Source organism: Phocoena sinus, chromosome 3 (genome assembly GCF_008692025.1).
Source record: "Phocoena sinus isolate mPhoSin1 chromosome 3, mPhoSin1.pri, whole genome shotgun sequence".
NCBI classification, from domain to species: Eukaryota; Metazoa; Chordata; class Mammalia; order Artiodactyla; family Phocoenidae; genus Phocoena; species Phocoena sinus.
The window spans coordinates 9539820-9561277 of record NC_045765.1 but is presented as its reverse complement, the minus strand read 5'-3'; the positions used below and the strand labels follow the sequence as shown (position 1 = coordinate 9561277).

The window sequence follows — 21458 nt, the reverse complement described above, 5'->3', positions numbered from 1 at the left end:
AGCTGGGATCAAAATGCACGGCGGAAAGCGCTGAAAGTCTTGTGTGACGGCCTTAATCACTGCGGCTCCCCTGGGAGGGGACACCACACTAGCCCCATTTCACGGATGAGGAAGGTGAGACTCAGAAAAGGGGCGGTAAGCGGAGAAATCCGACACCTATTGATCGCCTCCTGTGTGCTGGGTTTTGTAAACACAGTATGTCAGGGCACCCTGAGGGAATAACTCAGACTCTGGAATCAGATTTCCTGCGTTTGAATCCCAGTCCTACCACATGCTCTTGACAAGTTACTTAAACTCTCTGGGCTTCACTTTCCTTACCTGTTAAATAAGAGCCCTAGCTTCCAAGATAGAGCAGAGATTAAACGACAGAATGCCTGGAAAATGTGCAAAGTAGGCTCTCTCACATAGCAAACCCTCAGAAGGTTCTAACCGGTGTAGGAAAGGAGACCGTGGTGTCGGTACTGACTGGTTCCAGCCCCAGCTTGCCTTCCTACTTGTTCTTAATGCTCTCTGCTTATATGTACCCATTTGCAAAATGGGCAGAACTTTTTAACGTTCGTTATTGAGTTGTGATGAGAATTAAACGAGTTAGTGCAGGTAGAATGCTTAGAATGGAATCTGGCGTCGCATAAGCATCGGACAAGTGTTAACTTTTATTGTTTCTTCTTGGGCCCGGTTTTGAATCCTGGCACCCGCCACCACTTCCTTGCTGTGTGACCTGGAGCAGGTTTCTTCATCTCTCTCTGCCTCCCTTTCTTATTTTCTATAAAGTGTGTGTGTGTGTTTATAAAATAATTCCTACCTAAAGATATTACTGTGAAGTTTAAACGAGATAATCCCGTAAAGAACCTAAAACAGTCCCTGGCACAATAAACAGCAGATATTATTGTTTGCGTTTTTACAGGAAAGTAAAGTTCCGAAAGGCAGAGCGACTTGTTTAAGGTCGCGGGACTAGATGGTGGCGAGGTCGGGACTCGAACTCTGTAGCAGAGCCAAGGTCCAGACAGGGATTCCGAGGGGCCGAGGGAAGAGACTGAGGAGAGAAGGGGCGCGTTCGGCGCTCGGCTGGCCTAGCCTCGGGGGCGGGCACCGGGGGCGGTGCGTGGGCGGGGCCACGGCCGCCCCTCCCCGGCCCGGCGGCGGCGGCGGCGCGCCTTGCGCTCGCTCGGCGCTCGGCTGGGGCGGCCTGGCCCACAATGAATGGCCGCCGCGGCTGCCGCTGCTGCTGAAGCGGAGGCCGCGGAGGCCGCGGAGGCGGACGCCGAGGCCCCGGCGCAGGGGGGCGCGCCCCGGGCCCAGGCCCGGCCCCAGCCGCCGCTGCGGAGCTCGCCGGGAGCCCCCGGAGCGCGGCCACGGCGCAGGTGAGGCGGCCCGCCCCAGGCCCGGTTCCGGCCTCCTTTCGCCGGGACGGCCGGAGGGCATCCGAGGTCCGGCTAAGGGTTGAGGGGGGGAGGACATGGGGGCCTCCTCCGACCGGGGAGGAACCTGGTTAGCAGCCTGCACTGTGCCCCGGCCCGAGCCGAGAGAGTCCCGGTCCCCGCGAGGGGCCTTGAGCGTCCAGCCCCGGGCCGGGCCGCGGAGCTTGGGGGCGTCGGGATCGGGCCCAGACCTCCTTCTGTCATTCCCCGCGAGAGGGGAGCGAGACCAGGCCCGGGCAGGTGCAGCGGTGGCTGGGGGCCGGGAAGTTGGAGGGAGGGCCGGTGGAGGAAAAGTGAGGAGGCGCCGGGGAGACCGGAGGGGGAGGGGGAGGAGGAGTCGGGCTTTGGGCCGGCCGAATGGGGGAGGAGGGGAGAGTGGCTTGGCCGGAGGGAAACGGCCCCGAGGGGGGGCGGGGAGGGGCCGGGCTGGCAGGTACAGTCGGGGCGCTGGAGGAGGTGGGTCAGGTTACAGGCCTGGGGGCGGTTGAGGAGAAGCCCAGGAAGTGGGGCAGGGTGGGTGTGGGCGGAGTTAGTTCTAGTGGGGGCGGTTAGGAGGAGATCCCTGAAATGTTTGCAGGGGTCACATGAGGTTTCAGTCCGGAGAGTGGGGAGGGGGTGGCGAGGACCTGATACGGAGGCGATCAGGTAGGTTGAGGAACTACTGTAGGAGCTTTGGGAGTCCGGGGGAGGCCGAGCCTTTGCGCTAGGTAGGCTAGTGGGGATGTGGGAGCAGGTCCGGAGAAACTAGTGTGATCAAAAGGCAAGTGCCAAGGGGCACCCCCTCCCCCCTTCCCCGTCCAGGTGTTAGCTTGGGGCCAAATCTGAGGGGTTTTTTCTTTCTCACACCTCATCCCTGCCTATCTCAGGCTCTGGGTCCTGACATACCCTTTGGGCAAGCCTCTGCTGGCTGCTCCAAGGTGCTAGCCCGCCAGGTGGGCGTTTGTGTGGGCAGCTTGGGAAATAGTCTGGAACACCTAGCTCGGGCATCTTGTTTACCACCCTTTTGCCCACCCCCACCCCATATATCTGTAGGGAGGCAGCCCAGCTCCTGTTATCTGAGTATCTTAGGGTCCTAAGATTCTTTCCCCACTTTTTGTGACCAGAGTCTTGAGGCTCAAGCCTAGGGGTTGGGACCTCACTACTTTTCAGGCACCAGCTCTCCGCAGGTGAGTTACTGGGAGGTGAGCATACAAAGCTCTGTTCATTGTGTCTTGAAGGCTCCTGATGGGGGGAAGGCAGGTCACCAAGAAAGGGATCAAACCAGGCACCTACACCCTGGCCCAGGCCTTTGGCGCTCCGGGTCCCAGGGCTCTGCCTCTGCAGTGCTCTTCCTGGGGCAGGCCCTGTGCTGAGCTTGCTGGTTAGATGAGCTCATGGATTGCTCACCACCACCAGGTCAACTTAGGCCTTCTTCATGGTACTGGGGAGGAAGCCGCGGCCCCATGGCTTGTCCCAGGTCCCACAGCTAGACAGTGGCAGACTGGGATTGACTGACCCTCCGCCCCAGCCCGCAGTCCCCTGGTGCTGGCCTTTTAGGGGCGTGACTGGAAGAGCCCACTGTTCTGGATTCCCTGGTGGGAATTCTCTGTCCAGGACTTTTCTCTTGCCCATCCCTTGTGGACAGTTTTGCTGGTGTCCCAGGGAGCCAGATCAGTGGAAGCTTTTTTCCCCAGAGGCAAGGTCGTCCCTGTTATAATGGGAGCCAAGGGGTCAGGGGTCACAGAGCTGTGGGCTGGCAGAGGGAGGTGGTTATGAGGATGGAACCTGGCTCTGGAGCTGGATTTTTGCTTTTTTTCCTGGTTTATCTTTCCCTCTGTTTGGTCCCCAGTCAGACCACCCCTGCTTTTGTTCCTTCTCTCTGGGCTAGCTGCAAAGCTGTTACCAATGTGTCCTGGGAACGTTGACTTGGGAGCCTCAGTACCTGAGGCAGGAACCACAAACTGCTGGGTCGAGTGGTATCAGCTAGATCTGGGTTTAATGATGGCTTGTCACCTCATTCCCTCCCTTCCCCCAATCTCCTTGTAGTTCCTAGAACTGCCCCCACCTGGGCTCGGCCCTGCTCCCCTCTTTGGCTGGCCTCCTGGTTTTGGGAGGGGTAGAAACTGGGCCAGCAGCCCCATGTAAAGAAGTCTTCCCCCTGCCTGGTTGGGCTGAGGCTGGCTGCCGTGGCGCAGCCTGGGGCCTCGGCCGGGGCGCCGGGCTGGGTACTTAGGATTGGGCACAGCTGCCTCCAGTCATAGAGCTGGAACGGGGGCAGAGACTGGTAGGAGTTGGCCGCTGTGTGTGATGGCAGAGAAGGGGGCAGTGAGTCTGAGCCTGTTCCTGGAGCTGGAGAAAGCACTCTTAATAATTGCTTTTCTGTGAGGATTTAGGGTGCCCAGACCTGGGGCGCCAGAGGAGGCCAAAACAGCCTGGCAGGCGAGAGCAACAAGTTAAGGGACCCTTGGGACAGTTTGATTTCACATGGGTGCCAACTCCCTGCTGGGGCCCGGGGAGCAGCCCTGAAAAGCAGCTCCTAGATCTGCTCTGAGCAACTTCTAGTGACGGTTAGACAAAGGTTTGTCTGAAGGTGACTGACCTCAGACAAACAAATGATCAAGCTCATTTCTGATATCCCCACGTTCATGAATATAGTAAAACCAAGTGAAGTGATGTGCTGGGGTGGGTGGAAAGCATTAGATTTGGGTGGTCAGGGAAGGCTTCCAGGCGAGCTGAGCTCTGAATAATAAGAGATCAGCCTGCTGGTGGGGGAGCTGCGGCAGGGAGGGGCGAATGTTCTAGGCAGACAGGACAACACATTGAAAGCCTTTATTTAGCATGTGCCAGGCTCCTGCTAAGTGCTCTAAACATTTTGTCTTCATGAGGGAAGGAGTGAAGGGTGACCCTAGTGTGGAGATAAGAGACCCTTAGTGCTGTTCCCAGAAAAGAAGCGTCTGATCTCAGGGTGTCCTGGATCCCCCCCATCGCCCCCAGATGCAAGTCCAGACCCCTTGGCCTACATCCAAGGCCTTCTAAAATCTGATGCCCCGGCCAAGCAGTGGGGAGCCCCAGCAGGTTCTGGCACAGGGCTGCAAGGAAATGAGTTTTGGTCAGTTTGGCAGGACCCGTCATGGAGGTCAGCCTGGAGGCATGGGGTTTGGAGAGGGTTGCGGGTTGGTCCAGGAAAGTCTGACCCGGCTCATCAGTGTCACTGCCAGAGACTGTGGTGGAGGAGGGCCTGCCAGGTTCAGGTGGGGCTTACAGCATTTGAGGCAAAGGTGAGCCGGCCTTGAAGACACGGAGGTGGTGTTTGCACCAGCCTCTGCTGCTTCTCTTGGGTCCTCCCTGCCTCTCATCAATCCCGTCCCTTTCCTGGGTGTCACGCTGCTCTGAGCACTTTCACCCATTTGTAAATCACTTAAGCCTATGCCTAGCGTGAGCACGCAGCCCCGCCTCCCTGCCTCTGCTCCTGGGTCCCCTTGGCCAAGAGTGTCATCCCTCTGTCTCCTCCTGAAGAGCCTTCTGAGCCACAGAGGCTGTGAGGTGGGACTGAACAGGTGGCTGTCTCGTTGTGTCCAGTATCTGGTTGTGATCATTGCCCCTGTCTCCTCGGGATAGACAGGATGTGAAGGTCTCAGCATCCTTAGAGATCCGAGGGCCCTCTGTGAGGACCATGACTGAATTAAGCAGAGGGTGGGTAAAGGTGAGCAAATGTGGTGTAGTGGAGAGTCAGATTCCACTGTTAGCGCCACCTTGCTCAGCCAGGAGACCCTGGGCAGACGTTGTGGCCTTGGCGCCTCAGTTTAAGTATCTGATAAGTGGGGACAAGCAGGCATACCTGCGCTGCAGTGGTTCCCAACCAGAGGTGATTCTGCCCCCCTCAAGGGATGCTTGGGAAATGTCTGGAGACATTTTTGGTTGTCACAGCTGTCACAGTAGAGGCCGGGAATGCTCCTCAATATCATATAATGTACAGGGCAGCCTCCACCACAGCGGATGATCTGGCCCCAGTGGCAGCAGGGCCTCAGTTGGGGCTCCCCGCTGCGTGGTTATTGGGAGGGTCATGTGAGACGTTGGTGTCTGGGGTGTGATCAGCCGGTGCTGGGAAGGCAGTGCAGGGAGCCCTCAGTAAGTATGGCCTGATAGCTCATGAAATGGCCTAAGGTTCTGGGAGATGGTGAGCGGTATAAGATGCCTCTGCTGCTGTCAGGGAGTTTGCAGTCCTGTGAGGGGCTAGGGGGACAGACAGAAGGGAACATAACTAATAATAGCAGCTGAGCACTGACTGCAAAGTCAGCACCAGCCTACCTACCTGTGTTACCTTAAGGCGGTTTAATCCTTAAAACAGCCTTGTGAGGCGGCTGCTTGTTTTATAGTTGGGAAAGACTGACGTGGGGGGTGGTAAGCACTAGTACAGATAAACGTTTTCTGGGAGCGTTGAGGAAGGAAAGCGTAATTCTAAGCGGGGAAGCTTTGTAAGGGATATTTGAGCCTAGTAAAACAGGATTCTGATTCTTTTGTCCTGCCAAGGCCCTGCAGGGTCTCCAAGCACATCTCCACGACCCATCCCCAGTAACGCCCAGCCTCCTTTGTGTTAGCCTCCCCAAGGTCACCTCAGGGCCTTTGCACTTCCCTCCACCCTTTGTGCAGCTGCTGCCCCGCCCCCTTGTCCTTGGGTCTGGAGGCACACCGGGAGTATGAGGTAACTCCCAAAGGTGGGCTTGAGGTCAGAGTGGGAAGGGGGTGGGGCCTGGCCGGGTTCTCTTAGGCGCTGCTGCAGGCAGAAGCCAGATTGCTGAGGACTTCGAGGAGAGAGTGGGAGGGGAGAGGGAGGAGAGGCAGCAGGCTGGATTGCTCTTTCCCGGAGGTGGCAGTGAGGGGAGGAGGAGTAGAGAGTAGCTGGGGGAGGCTGGGGGAAAGAAGAAGGCCTCTGAGGGGGAGCGGGAATAGCAGCACCCAGAACCCTTGGGTTGGGGCCTCAGGTGGGCAGCAGACCCCAGCTCGGGTCTCGGCTTCCCTTATTAGCTCTGGTTTCTCAGTTTTCCCAGTCATGAAATGGGTCTAGCTGTGGTGGCCGCCTGCCACAGGGAGCAGCAGGGCCATGCGGAAGATGAGTGCAGCCTGGGCCGGCCGTGGTCAGGGAGCCCCAACTGCCATTATCTCCTGATTCTTGGACAGGAGCCACGTGGCCTGGGTGCCATCCTGGGCCTTGCTCTCCTCATCTGTAAAATGGCAGGAAGACTCATTTCTTCCTCAGAAACTGGTGAGAGGAATAGCTGAGCCCTCATCGGGTGCTGGTGTACAGTAGGGGCAACGTCCATGCCACCAACCGGTGCTAATCCTGTCACCCACTGTGGAGTTGACAGGAGCTTTTCAGGGAAAAAGAAAATGAATTAAATGTGCACGTACCTTAGAAAGATCTGTACAATCGGGTATCGCCTTGTTCTTCACTAGATAATGTTTGCCTAAACTACCTTCCAGTTTGCCTCCTGCAGAGGGTCCGAATGGCTTTGGGCCAGGAATGCACTCGGAGCAGCCTGGGGGGTGTGCCACTTTCCTGCCCCCAGCTGTCACTCTGACCTCATGCTGAGCTGGGTGAAGGATTGTGGGGCTTTCCAGGGGCCTCTGTCCTTCTTATGCTTGGAGTTAGTGGGTTCCCTTAACCAGCTTACATGTCAATGGGCAGCTCACCACTTCCCTGGAAAGGCAGCCAGAAAAGACAGTCCTTGGTGAGGCAGACACAGATCTGCCCCCCAGCCACTGCTGGCTGGGGTACTCGGAGCTCCCTCAAAGAGCTGGCAGTCTCCACCCCTAGGAATTGCACTGCAACACAAGCACCTCCGTTTCAAGCCTGCCGCACCCTAGCGGGATCCGGCAGTAGGACAGCAGTCAGTGGGAATCCCAAGTTCAGTTACATTGAGCCCCAAGTGGGACCCTGACTGCAAGCCACCCACCTGCTATGGCTGCCAGAGGAGGGTGTCTGTCTGAGCAGCACCCTCTGCGTTGGCCCCGGCGGCCCCCACTGCGGTGCGGGTGGCACCCCTGCCCAGCCTCAGAGACCTCTTCCAAGTCCCACTCTGTTCTAGTCACAGTGCGACTAAAAGGGGAGTGTAGTTGGAAGTAACAGAAATAATTCATTCATTCCGCTAACAACGATTGTGTGTCCACTGTGTGCCCGTCTAGTTGTAGGGGGCAGGGGACATAGTAGTGTGAACCAGACAGGCAGTCGCCCTGCCCCGGTGGAGCTGACACAAAGCCAAGGACACATCGGGTTGGTAGATGGTGGGAAGTGCCAAGGAGGAAAAATGAAGCAGAAGTGGCCGGAGGAATCGGGGTTGGCAAAGGCTGTCTTTGGAAATCTGAGATAGGTGATCAGGAGAGTATGAAGGGCTGTGACCGTCTTGGGGCCTGCCTTGTAAGAGGTCTGAGAGCAGGCAGTCCTTACTGTGCAGGGCCCCCATACACATCGTAGGGGCCCAGGTGGTGAGAACTGGTGTTGAAGAAATTGGAGGTGTGAATCCTAGGCTCTTCACCCAAGCAAGGAGGGCTAGATAGAGCCTGTGTGCACTGCAGCCAGAGCAGGCTTGAGGGGAGAAGGGCTCAGCTGAGGGTGCATTGTGTGGGCATGTGGGGTATGTGCAAGTCTGCCGTCCAAGGGGAGGTCCAGGCCAGGGGCTCCATGAGGGAGTTGTGGGGTGAGTAGATGGTGTTTGTTTGTTTGGTTTTGGCCACGGCATGCAGGATCTTCCCTGACCAGGGATCAAACCTGTGCCCCCTGCATTGGGAGCATGAAGTCTTGACTTCCCTGGATCTCCAGGGAGGTCCAAGTAGATGGTGTTTTGAGCCTGTCTTAGTCTGCTTGGGTCGCCATAACAAAATACCATAGACTGGGCAGCTTAAACAACAGACATTTTCTCACAGTTCTGGGGGCTGGAAGTCTAAGATGCCAGCGCAGTCAGGTTCTGGTTGGATTCTAGTGTGCTCATGTGGCCCTTAGTGTCTGCGCTTGGAGAGAGAAAGAGAAATCTCTCTTCTTCTTCTTCTAAGGACAAAGAGTTCTGTTGCATTAGGGCCCGACTTTTATGATCTCATTTAACCTTAATTACCTTCAAATAAGACCCTGTCTCCAAATACAGCCACACGGGGGATTAGGACTTCAACTTAGAAATTGGGGTGGGTGACACAATTTAGTCCACAGCAGAGCCCTGAGACTGGGTGTGATCCCCCAAGGAGAGAAGCAGACTAAAGACTGAGCCCAGAGCCAGCTTTGCCTTCCTCTGGTTTCTGGAAGGGCCGTGCCTGCTTCTCCCTTGGGGCTCTGCACACCTTCCTGGTTCCTTGAGGGCCACGCTCCCAGCCCACCACTGCCCCATTAGATCACTCCCCACCTCCACCCCCTTGTGCCCCCCAGATCTCAGCTCCAGTGTCCCCTCCTCTGGGTGAGGTCAGAGGCTCGGCCCTGCAGCTCGTTGATCCGTGTGACCCTGGATGAATGGTCGTGTCTCTCCCTGGACCATGAGCTCTGGAGGCAGGGCCTTGTCTTAGTGGTGGCCTGCCCCAGGCTCTGGGCACTTCCTGCCCCAGGCAAGGCGCTTGGCAAATATTTGTTGAGTGACTGTTGAGAGGTCATGGAAACCCTGTGTCGTGCCCTTGCGTCTTGTCAGGAAACCCACCCTCTTCCGGGGCCAGGAGTAGCGATGGAAGGGTCCCCTTGGCCTTGTGTGGGTCTGGGGGCCGCCCCTTCCCTCCAGGGGGATCTGGGCACCCCAGAAGATGTGCCGGCTCATGTGCCAAGTTGTGAGGAGAGAGAATTCAAATACGGTTTTCTGCCCCTGGGGAGATTATAGTCAAGTGGGATTTAATGTTCTCAGAGGTAAGCATAAGGGCCCTGTGGCTTGGGGGTTGCGGGGAGTGCCGAAGAGGGCATCTTCTCCAGTCTGGTGAGTTCTCAGAGCACGGGGCAGCTGAGGGTGAATGAGGAAGATGCGGGTAGTGGGAGGAGAAGGGTCCTCCGGGCAGGGTGCACAGCTTGGGTAAGGGTCTGGCTGAGGGGAACCGTGCAGTACAGGCGAGGGGCTCGGGCTGGTGAGGACAGAACTGTTGGCTGGTTTAGAGAACCGCACCGCCCCCCACCCTCACCCCGGCTCTCCATCCTACCACTTCCCAACCAGCAGGTGACCCAGGCCGAGCGCCAGCTGCTTTCGACCTGTTTCCTCTGGAAGCCTGATCTGGCTCCGTGGCTCCTCCCTCACAGCTGGTGTAGGTGAGGGGCAGGACCACCGGCCATTGTTCTTCTGAGTCTGGCAGCCTGGATTGGTGCCACGATCCAGGGGTGGGTCTCTAGTGGTCTCCAGTGGCCTCTTCCACCTCCCCCACCCCATACCCTGTCCTACTTACAGGGGCAGCGAGGCAGGCCTAGCACCCCACTCCCTGTCACTGCAGAGGGTGCGTGCCTGTGCACGGATTGCATCAGCCTTTTGCATAAGTTGTGCCCCCCCCCGCCCCGCCATTGCTAATTGAAGGCTTCAAAGCCCTGGGTGCTGGGCTCTGAGGCCCCATGGGGTTCACGAGGCCTGGGGACCCCAGACTGAATGTCAGGTTGGCTCTCGCCCTCGGGAGCCCTCCTCCTTGCGTCTCTTTTCCCTCCTGTTGAGAACCTTATCGCCCCCATGCTGAACGCTCACCACAAAGCCATCCTGCACCAATTCCCGTTGAGGGGTCAGGCCCTGAAGTCCCACTGCTTGGGACGGGGCAGGGCGGTGCTGTGATCACCACCCACAAAGTGGGGCCCTGCTAGCCTTCACTGTGGAGTGCTGTGAGCAGTTTGGTAGCCTTCCGGAAATGCGCGCAACAGTGTCCGGCACACCGAGCACAGTTAAGGAGGACACTTTGCAACGCCCTCCGTAGCCCCAGAAGCATCCACACCCATATGTGTACTGCCTCAGCCCCCTCCCCCCGTTCCCTCATGCTTCCCCCACCCCCACCCCGCAGCTGCCATTTCCCAGACAGGAGCAGTCTATTCCTGCCTTAGTACACTATTTGACACGTTTACAAATATTTATTGACCGCCTCTCTCTGTTCTGATGAGCTAATCGTGAACAAATCTGCCAGCATGCCTGCCCCCTCTGGAGTTGACAGTCTCCTTGGAGGAGTACCTATCTACACAACCTTTTTTTGGCTTCGCTATGCAGCATGTAGGATCTTAGTTCTCCAACCAGGGATTGAACCCGTGCCCCCTGCAGTAGAAGCATGGAGTCTTAACCACTCGACTGCTAGGGAAGTCCCCTGTCTACAACTTTTAAAACAATACCCTGTCTCCCGTAGAGGCTCATTCCTGAGTCACTCACCCCCTTCTCTCTGTCCCCGCCGCTGATGCTGGGAATTCTCCCAAAGCTGGTCTGGGCCCAGTCTCCCTTGCTCCGGGCTTCCCATTGCTCACTCTCAGACATTCATCCTCACCAGGCCAGGGCCCACCTGTCCCACACCCTGTGCCGCTTTCCAGCCACACTGGCTCCTTCCTGGCCAGGACTGTTGGTTGCTCTCTCCATCTCCCCATCTTTACCTCGCTCACTCAGTGACACACTCACCCCAACTAAAATCATGCCCTGGGGCTCCTCACTAGACAGTGAGCTACATGTGGGCACAGCCAGTCCTCTTCAGGACTATGTCCCCAGCACCTTGCAGTCCATCGGGTGGGTTGGATGTATACCTCCCCATTTTACACAGAAACAAACTGAAGCACAGAGAGGTGAGCGGCTGGCCTGAGGTCATGCAGCTTCAGAGTGGGGCTAGCAGCAGAACCCAGGTCTGAGGGACTCTAGCTCCACCGCATGCATGTCCTGCCTTGGTCCTCCCCCTTGGGGTGTAAGCCTTCCAAGCCAGGGGTCTAGAGCACCCCTCCAGGGACTAGAGGCCAGGCAGCCTCTTCCTTGGCTGCCTCGGCCCTGGTCACTTGGGCCCTAGTACCCGGGGGGTCTTCAGTTTGGCAGCCTGGGGAGGTGGGTCAGGGCTACCAGGGCCCTGGAGGAGGCTCTCTGGGCTCTATCCTTTGCCTCCTCTTGGTGCCTCAGTTTCCCCTACCGCCTCATTCAGAGGCCCAGCTCTGAATGAGGCGGTAGGGGAAACTGAAGCACCAGCTCCTAGCCTGTCCGGCCCTTGGTTTGACCTCCTGGGACGTGCATGCTGCCGTCTAATTAGGATTTCCCTGTCTCTGCCTCCCCCTCCTGATTGCCTTTTTGTTTTTCACGGTGGCGACAATGATTTTGATGAGGAAGAGGAGGGTATAGCAGAGGGGAATCATGGATTTCAGTGCCCAGACAGATCTGGGGGAGCCAGGACTCACCCTTGCCCTGAAGTGCACCTCTGAGCCCATGGGCACATGGCCCCTTGTGTTCCTCCAGGTAGCCCTTTCTGAATGAACCTGGGTAGGGCCCAAGTCTTCACTGCATCCCCAATCCTCAGCCCATCGAGGCAGCTTAGAATAGACTGGTTAAAGAAAAAAAACTGAAAGATGCATGAGAGCTAACATGGGAGTGAGAGACGGACAGCTGGGGGCTCTAGTTATTTCCTGCCTCAGGGCCTTTGCACACACTCTTCACCTTTTTCCTCTTCTCACCAGCCTGACACTCTGCTCAGGCCTCTCTTCTTACCCATACCTGCCCATTCAGGACGACTGCCCTCCACAACTATAGAATGGCAGGGGACTCAGTTTTACCAATGGGGGCACTTGTAAAGCCATATCTTCCCTCAGAGCCCTTTTATGATTACCCCCAGAGCATCAGACATGCTGTCCTCACCCGACCAGTTCTTCCTCCTGGGTTGGAACATGCACTGATGGAATAGGCTCTGATGCAGAAGGTCACACATTTGAGAGGTGCCAGGGCCCCCCAGGTGGTACTTCACAGGTCAGGATGGGGGTGGGCTCCCTGAGCAGGATCTCGTGCAGTTCCTTAAATTCACATTTCTTTCTCCACCCACCCCTCAAGCACTTTGGGGTGAATTGTTTGTGGTGTGATTTCACACACTTTATTTTTTTATTTTATTTTTTAAAATTTATTTTATTTTTGGCTGTGTTGGGTTTTTGTTGCTGTGCGCAGGCTTTCTCTAGTTGAGGCGAGCGGTGGCTTCTCTTGTTGCAGAGCATGGGCTCTAGGCGCGCAGGCTTCAGTAGTTGTGGCTCACGGGCTCTAGAGCGCAGGCTCAGTAGTTGTGGTGCACGGGCTTAGTTGCTCCATGGCATGTGGGATCTTCCCGGACCAGGGCTTGAGCCCGTGTCTCCTGCACTGGCAGGCAGGTTCTTAATCACTGCACTACCAGGGAAGTCCCACACACTTTATTTTAAATATTATTTACTTTTGTAAATAGGCAATACATTCACCAGGTTCAAAATTTAAAAGACCCTAAGATGGAATTCCCTGGCAGTCCAGCGGTTAGGACTCTGAGCTTTCACTGCCAAGGGCCTGGGTTCAATCCCTGGTCAGGGAACTAAGATCCCACAAGCCGTGTAGTGTGGCCAAAAAAGACCCTAAGAATGTACATGGTAAGTCTCGTCCCCAGTTCTACACAAAGGACATTAGTCTTATGGTTTCTTTCTTCCTTTTACAGCTTTATTGAGATGCATATACCAAGCAGTTCACCCGTTTAAAGTGTACAGGTTCAGGAGTTTTTAGTATATTCAGAGTTGTGCATCCATCACCACAATTTCTGAACATTTTTCACAAGGGCAAGAAGAAACCCTGCACCTGTTTGCTCACACTCCCCTAATCCTCCAAGCACCCCCAGCCCCAGGCAACCACTAATCTGCTTTCTGTCTCATCGATTTGCCTGTTCTGGACGTTTCATATAAATGGGATTCTATAATATGTGGTCTTTTTGTCTGGCTTCTTGCATTTAGCATAATGTTTTCAGGGTTTATCCAAGTTGTAGCATGTAGCAGTAGTGCATTCCTCTTTATGACTGAGTAGTATTCCATTGTGGATTGACCATATTTTGTTTATCCATTCATCCGTTGATGGACATTTGGGTTGTTTCCACCTTTTGCCTATTGTGAACAGTGCTGCTGTAAACATTCACGTACAGGTGTATGTGTGGATATATGTTTTCATTTCTCAGGAATAATTCCTAGAAGTGGAATTGCTGGGTCATATGGCAACTTCATGTTTAACCATTTGAGGAACGGTTTTCCACAGCAGGTGCACCATTTCACCTTCCCACCAGCAGTGTAGGAGGGTTCCGGTTCATTTCTCATCCTCACCAATACTTATCTTTCTTATTCTAGCCAGCCTAGTGGGTGTGGAATGGTGTCTCATTGTGGTTTGGATTTGCATTACCCTGATGACTAGTGATGTTCTCATGCAGTTTCAGGGTTTCTCGAGTGGTCATTCAGTCATTCAGCAAATGGTGATTGAGGGTCATGTGCTCAGCACTGCAAACGCAGTGTGAAAAATCGGATGACTCTGCCTTCTTGGTGTCTCTATGCCTGTTACCCTATGTGTGTAGTGCTAGTGGTGGTTAATGCTCACGGGGGGCTCACTGTGTTATCTCATTTAATATTCAAGCCCAGACGTGTAAGTATGCCTTTGCCCTCCTTTCTGCAAAGGGACGGCATAGGCCACCCCGGCCTATAGCTGACTTAGCTGATTTGACAGTCTGTCACAGAGGAAAGGCCATGCTGGGACAGGAGTGGGCGGCACCTGTGATTCTTACAGTCGTGGCAAATTCCACCACGTGGATGTCCACGCTCCCGTGTGTCTCCCTGCAGCAGGCTGAGTCTGCCATCTGACCCTGTCCCTCCGTCTCTCCCTGTCCCCTGCGCAGCCGCCGCCGCCATGGCCCAGACCCTGCAGATGGAGATCCCGAACTTCGGCAACAGCATTCTGGAGTGCCTCAACGAGCAGCGGCTGCAGGGCCTGTACTGTGATGTCTCGGTGGTGGTCAAGGGCCATGCCTTCAAGGCCCACCGGGCCGTGCTGGCCGCCAGCAGCTCCTACTTCCGGGACCTGTTCAACAGCAGCCGGAGTGCGGTGGTGGAGCTGCCGGCGGCTGTGCAGCCCCAGTCCTTCCAGCAGATCCTCAGCTTCTGCTACACGGGCCGGCTGAGCATGAACATGGGCGACCAGTTCCTGCTCATGTACACAGCGGGCTTCCTGCAGATCCAGGAGATCATGGAGAAGGGCACAGAGTTCTTCCTCAAGGTGAGCTCCCCCAGCTGTGACTCCCAGGGCCTGCACGCCGAGGAGGCCCCCTCGTCCGAGCCTCAGAGCCCTGTGGCGCAGACGTCGAGCTGGCCGGCCTGCGGCACCCCACTGCCCCTCGTGTCTCGCGTCAAGACAGAGCAGCAGGAGTCGGACTCTGTGCAGTGCACGCCCGTGGCCAAGCGGCTGTGGGACAGCAGCCAGAAGGAGGCCAGTGGTGGCAGCAGTGGCAACGGCAGCCGCAAGATGGCCAAGTTCTCCACGCCGGACCTGGCTGCCAACCGGCCGCCCCAGCAGGCCCCGGTGGTGGCGGCAGCACAGCCCACCGGAGTGGCAGGGGGGCCCGGGGCCGGGCAGCCGGCGGGGGGCGTGGCAACAGCGGCAGGCGGAGTGGTGAGTGGGCCCAGCACGTCGGAGCGGACCAGCCCGGGCACCTCAAGCGCTTACACCAGCGACAGCCCCGGCTCTTACCACGAGGAAGATGAGGAGGAGGACGCGGGCGAGGAGGGCACAGACGAGCAGTACCGGCAGATCTGCAATATGTACACCATGTACAGCATGATGAACGTCGGCCAGACCGGTGAGGTGCCCCACCACAACCCCAAGCCTGGCCCCTCGCCCCCGCCCCCGGCCCCGCCCCCAACACACCAATTTCGCCCCTGACAGCCGAGAAGGTGGAGGCCCTCCCTGAGCAGGTGGCCCCCGAGTCCCGGAATCGCATCCGAGTGCGGCAAGACCTGGCGTCTCTCCCTGCTGAGCTCATCAACCAGATCGGCAACCGCTGCCACCCCAAGCTCTACGATGAGGGTGACCCCTCTGAGAAGCTGGAGCTGGTAACAGGTGGGCTGGCCTCACTTGCTCCCTGAATTCCCCCTTCCCCACCTTGGGCCTCGATGCCCTCTGGGCCAGCAGCCTGCAGCACAGTGCTTAGGAGCCAGGCTCAAGGTCCAACCCCAGCCCTGCCGCCCACTGGCTGTGTCCTGGGGCAGCTGACACCTCTTTGCATTGATACAAATCAAAGACTGGCTTGTAGCTTTCCACCCCGGAGGCTGGTGTAAGTGTGGGCCAGCATTGTTGGCCACATGGGAGCAGATCAGTGGCTTCATAGCGTGGTTTGAGGGTTGATCAACACGGTGGTTAAGAATTTGGCCCTTGGACTCAGGGTGTCAGGGTGCGAGCATCTGCTGCCTGTTCTTTCTGATGCTGGTGGTTTCGTGGGCAAGGGCCCCGGCACGTTGGGTGCCCCGTGGATGGTGGCGCCACAGTCTCTGTCCTCTCCTGAGTGTTGAGGAGGATGCTCTAAGTTGAGTGGTTGGGGCGGGGGGCGGGGGGGGGTCTTGGTTGGGCCCAGGACGGGGCTTGGCCGAGTGGGGAACGTGGTGGTTTGCCCCCGACACCCATCATCCTCTGGCTCCGCCCCCTCCCCCTCCAGGCACCAACGTGTATATCACCAGGGCGCAGCTCATGAACTGCCACGTCAGCGCGGGCACGCGGCACAAGGTCCTGCTGCGGCGCCTCCTGGCCTCCTTCTTTGACCGGTGAGGCCCATGCCAGAGCCCCGATGTGGGGGAGGATGGGGTGCCCCATGCCCCCCCCCCACCACCACAGGGGGCCTGACTCCCCTCCCCCATGCCCCTCGCCCAGGAACACGCTGGCCAATAGCTGTGGCACCGGCATCCGCTCTTCCAGTAACAACCCCAGCCGCAAACCGCTGGATAGCCGCGTCCTGCACGCTGTCAAGTGTAAGTGTCCACCTTTCTGGAGTCGGGATTGGGGGATGGAGGTCTGGGGCGGGCAGGTGGTTCTTTTCTCTGGTGTTGGCCCTGATGGATGGGTAGGTAGGGTTTGGTATTAAGAAGGATTCTGAGGTTCAGTCTAGGCTTGTTGGGAAGAGGGCTGTGATTGGTTAGAGGGTTCTTGGTTAGAGATTTCTTGAGGGGGTGGGTAGGACACTGAAGGAAAGCCACGAAGCCTATGGGAGGGGGGGTCTCAAACTTATTCTGGTCATCAGAGTGATGAAGTGGCCAGGCCTCAGCCAGTTGTCAGGAGGGAAGTCTAGGTTTTCAGGTGGAATCTCCCAGTTTCTGAATTATGGCAAATGACCCACGTTTTTCAAGAGCACTGGGCCATCCCGCATCAAATCCACACGTCGCATACGCATGGCCAAGCTCTGTCAGTCCTGGGCCCACTGATGTGGTTTAGCGTGCTGTCCGCAAGGCCTCAGTTTCCTCAGCTCCAAAGGGGGGTTCAGGGGTGCCATGGTTCTGGGGGGGGGATTCAGGAGCAGCGTGGGGGCTGAGTGCCTGTTGGGAGGGTGGGAGGCCCAGGCCACGCTCGGCATGAGCTACCCATTCTGCCCGGACAGACTACTGCCAGAACTTTGCTCCCAACTTCAAGGAGAGCGAGATGAACGCCATCGCAGCCGACATGTGCACCAATGCCCGCCGCGTTGTGAGGAAGAGCTGGATCCCCAAGGTCAAGCCACTTATGGCCGAGGGTGACGCGTACACCACCTTCATCAGCTACACGGGCAAGATAGAGCCGGACATGATGGGTGTGGAGCACGGCTTCGAGACGGCCAGCCATGACGGCGAGGCCGGCCCCTCGGCCGAGGAGGCCCTCCAGTAACCCCCACCGGACCCTCCCGCGGGGCTGTCACACTCCCCCTCCTGTCACACCCGCCCACCATCTTGGTCACGAGCTACTGTCTGTCCTTCCCCAGGACCCGCGGGGGGCACTGCATGCTCCTGGCCCCTCTGCCTCCCCGTCCCACCCCCTGACCCCAATCCGATCAGGGATCCGGGCTGGGAGAGGACGGCAGGTGGTGCGAGGTCTGCGTTGCCTTCTGTAGCACACACTCGTGCACAGTCGGGGGGCTCTTGCTCCCCCTCTCCTAACCCCTAGCAACTGTCTCCCCACTCACCAGGCCAGGCACAGGGAGGGGCTGGCCTGGGGGGCTTGGGAAGACCCCCTTCCCAGGCGCTGGGCCACCTAGCCGGAGCATTCCTCAGCCTCCGCCCCCCACTGCAGCCCCTTGGGGACTCACAGGGGCCCCGGGTTCTCAGGACCCCTCCCGCCACCACCTCCCAGTGCTTCCACGTTTCCAAAAGCGCCTTCCTGTCTCCCTTGTCTGTCCCTGCGCCTGGGGGCTGGGGTAGGCGAGGCCGTGAGGACTGCCCGTTTTACAGCTGAGGAAACTGAGGCTCAGAGAAACTCCATGACCGACCTAAGGTGGCGGGCGGTGGCAGGCCCAGCGCCCTTCTCTTCCCCCACCTGTGCTCAGCCTCTCTTGCCGCCACCAGCCCCCTGGGGCCTGAGAGGGGCAAGTCCTGAGAGGGGGCCCTTGGGGGCAGACCGAGGGTCTCTGAGAATAGGAGAGGTTTCCGGGGCTCGCAGAAGCGTGTGGGTGTGCGTGTGTGTGTGTGCGTGTGCGTGTGTAGAAGTTTTGCTTTTAAACAGATGAAGATGTGAGAGGCAGTAGGACCAGGGGTGGAACCCAGGGGAGCAGGCTGGGGGGTGCTGCTGCCTTTCCCTCCCTTCCCCCACCCCCACCCCCCACGGCAGGGCTCCCAGCCCCCACCCCCTGTACATACTTTTTAAAACATTTTTTTAGCTAATGAAATATTGAAGTATAAGATTCCTTTTATTTTTCAAACCAACGGGACCGTGTCTGATGTCCCCTTCGGTCCTCGGGGCTGTGGAAGGCAGGACGGAGTGGGGAGCCAGGGGCAGGCTGAATGTGCGCGTGTGTGTGGAGTGGGGGCGCGCGTTGCCGAGGGGGGGCCCCCCAGGCCCCGCTCTGCCTGGGCTCCCGTGGGTCTGGGCGGCTCACACTCAACCCCAGGGCCTCCCCCCAAGGGCTACATTGCAAGGGTGTCCCTGGTTTGTCCAGTTGGCTGAGTCCAGCTCCTGGCAGGGCCGGGTCCGCTTCATGGTTAAAGATTGTTTGCAGAATCTTCTTTTACCATTCCTCTCTTTCTATCCTTGGCCTAGCTCCACGAGTGGTTTTGTGTTTTTTTTTTTTTGAGTTCTACATGTAAACTCGGAGGGTTCTTTTTGTTTTTTTAACTCTCTTCCCCCCCCCCCCCCCGCCCCCGCACATGCCGGGTGTCTGTTTCTTTGCAATTTCACATTTTTGTCTCTAGCCCTGGTTCTCACCGCCTCTGTCTCCCCCGCAGTCTGACTAGCCCGTTGCTCCCAGCAGCCTCTCTCTTTCCAAAGGCAAGGGGATTACAGGAGGTGGGGTGGTGGCCAGCTGAACCACTGGGATCTGACCTGGAGGCCTGCCCGCCCCCCCCCCCCCCCCCAGGAGCCCCTGCCAGCCTGCGCGGAGCGGGTCCGAGCGGGTCCTTCCTGACATCTGCTTGCTGCCAGGGGCCCGGGGGGTGGGGGTGGGGGTGGGGTCAGACCAGCGGGGCCCTGGCGCTCTGCTTTCCTGGCCCAGCCCCAGTACCTTAGCCCTCAGCCGGTCCGAGTACGTGGGGGGGAGTCGACAGCCCCAGCTAAAGCACAAGCACCTTAGTCGCACCTCCCCTGCCCCCTCATCCTGGCCTCGACACCCCACCCCAGCGTAGATCCCAAAGCACAATATCCTGGTCACTTGGCAAGCTGCCGGGCCGACCAAGGCCGAGGGGTGGGCTGGGGCTCCAGCCAGACCCCCAAAGGAAGCAGGAGTCCCCAGGCGCTCCCCTCCTTCCAGGCCTTAGCGGGGGCCAGCTCTCTGGGACTGGGGTCTTCTCCCTCCCCACCCCCTTGTCCTGGGCAGGCCCCTGTCCAGCCCCTCCTCGCCTTGTCCTCGGGTGGGGCTTGCCCCGTCCCTCCTCCGAGCCCCTGCAGCACTGGGTTGGGTGGCAGAGCCCTCTTGTTTCAGGGACTCCAGGAGGTGCCCCTGGCTCCCTGGACTGTGTGTATAGGTCTGGGGAGGGGGCGGGGGAGAGGGGCTGGGCAGGGGCGCAGGGGAGGAAACTCCTCACCAGGAGAGCCAAAGACAGGGTTGTGCCTTACCCCAGGAGCCACCCCTGCGCCCTCCCGCCCTGCCCTCCCCGTTCTTGGGCGGCCTGCTGCTTTTCCTGCTTTCCCTTCCCCTGGCCCTGCCCTGCCCTGAGCTGCATGGACCCCCCCCAACCCCCCCACCCCCCGGGGCAGCCAGGAAGGAACATGAATGGAGGATCACCGACCAACGCAAAAAAGACTATGGGGGCCCCCCTCCACCTTCCCCGGCCGCCCATTCACCCACGTCTCTTTCACGCAGGACAGACCACCCGCCCTGTCCGCGTGGAGTGCCAACACCCTCCCTGCCCTGGGCCGAGCCCCTCCTCCCCGGGCCCATAAGTGAGATTGCACATTAACTACTGTAAGAAGAGGAGCCGCACTGGGAAATGTGAACCATGAGAATATCAGTGATACTGATGAGGAGAATAAACTAAACGCCTTTGTAACAGCCCTGCTGCAAGCTGCTCACTGGGGGCGCGGGGTGGCGGGCCCAGGAAGGGACGCTGGCTGCACACTAGGGCCCCCCTCCTTCCGCAGAGCGACATCCCCATTCCCCAGGGCTTCACACTGACATGCAGTGGGGGCCCGGCTTGGGGTGTGCTCAGAACGGCCATGCCAAACGTCATGCCTCAGAATGTCGGCCTGAGGGGAGGGCCCTCTTTAGGTGGGAAAACAGCTTCCAGCAGCTTCCAGGTTGCCCCAGTATGTACAAACAACACCCTCCCTAGGCTCTTCCCTCACACGTGTGGGCCCTAAATCCTGCATGGGCGTCCCACGGGAGCCCCTCCAAAGCTAGAAGGGCAGCTGCTCCATGGAATTAACTGTATTACAGATGCACTTGCTGCCCTTCCATGGTATTTGACACTCCCAGCCCCAGAAACGTGTCCTGAACGCCCCGTCCCGAGCCACTGCGTCTGGAAGGAGCACTAAAGTCAGAAGGAACACTAAAGTCGGGATGGCAAGCCTAAAATCAGCCGGTGGTTGTTGAAAATACCTGGAAGAGGGACTTCCCTGGTGGTCCAGTGGTTAAGACTCTGCGCTTCCACTGCAGGTGGCACGGGTTGGTCAGGGAACTAAGATCCCACATGCTGTGCACGGTGGCCAAAAGACAAAAAAAAAACTGGAAGAGCTGTAGGGCCCTGAGGATATGAGTGGGAAAATGTTCTAACAACCGAAATAGAAAAGATGCAACGTGCCCTAGGGTCCCATTGATTCAGAGATGTCTCAAGTAGTGTGGGAAGACTACTGACAGACCTTAGGGATTCCATCAAATCAAAAGATCTTTGCTGGGGAGGTGGACATCTCCGCCCAGTCCAGGTCTCACCACCCCATGATGACTGGAGGGAGCTCCAGACTTCCTTGGGGCAGATGATTGAGGGTGACTCAATTCACAGGGTGACTTGGGCATGCTTCAGTAAGACCAGCCCCCTCTGGAATCCTGAAGCCCAGCTTCAACCAACAGAAAGCAGGGGTTTGGGGGAGCCAACAGCAGCATCAACAAAAATCCTCAGGTGACTCTGGTCCAGAGTCACTTCAAGTAACAGGAAGTCTGCCTGTCTTAACATGTAGGCAAGCCCAGGTAGGTGGAAACACTGTCAGACTCCCAGAAGCACATCTTTTTAACCCCAGGAAGACGTGTAGAATGGATCAAGACAACCTGAACCACAGCATTAGTGGTAGTGGTTTTGCATTTAAAAAATAAGTGTGTGTGGGGGGGGGGGGGCGGGGAGAGCAGAATTCCCTGGCGGTCCAGTGGTTAAGACTCTACGCTTCCACTGCAGGGGGCCTGGGTTCGATCCCTGATTGGGGAATTAAGATCCCAAAAGCCACATGGTGCGACCAAAAAAAATAATCTGAACATATTTGGTTCTCTTTG

General features: G+C 57.8%; 1 protein-coding gene across 2 annotated transcripts; it reads left to right on the top strand.

The window, feature by feature from the left end:
* Nucleotides 1–2: 2 nt before the first annotated feature.
* NACC1 (nucleus accumbens associated 1) lies at nucleotides 3–20030 on the top strand. Of its 2 annotated transcripts, none has more exons than XM_032625434.1 (6): nucleotides 3–114; nucleotides 14214–15170; nucleotides 15257–15430; nucleotides 16023–16128; nucleotides 16235–16332; nucleotides 16956–20030. In XM_032625434.1, exons 2-6 carry the CDS (start codon nucleotides 14225–14227, stop codon nucleotides 17216–17218), a joined length of 1587 nt encoding a protein of 528 aa, XP_032481325.1. In that variant the 5' UTR covers nucleotides 3–114; nucleotides 14214–14224; the 3' UTR covers nucleotides 17219–20030. The 2 variants fall into 2 exon arrangements, with proteins under 2 accessions (XP_032481325.1, XP_032481324.1); XM_032625433.1 differs by lacking the exon at nucleotides 3–114 and adding an exon at nucleotides 1186–1361.
* Nucleotides 20031–21458: the final 1428 nt, after the last annotated feature.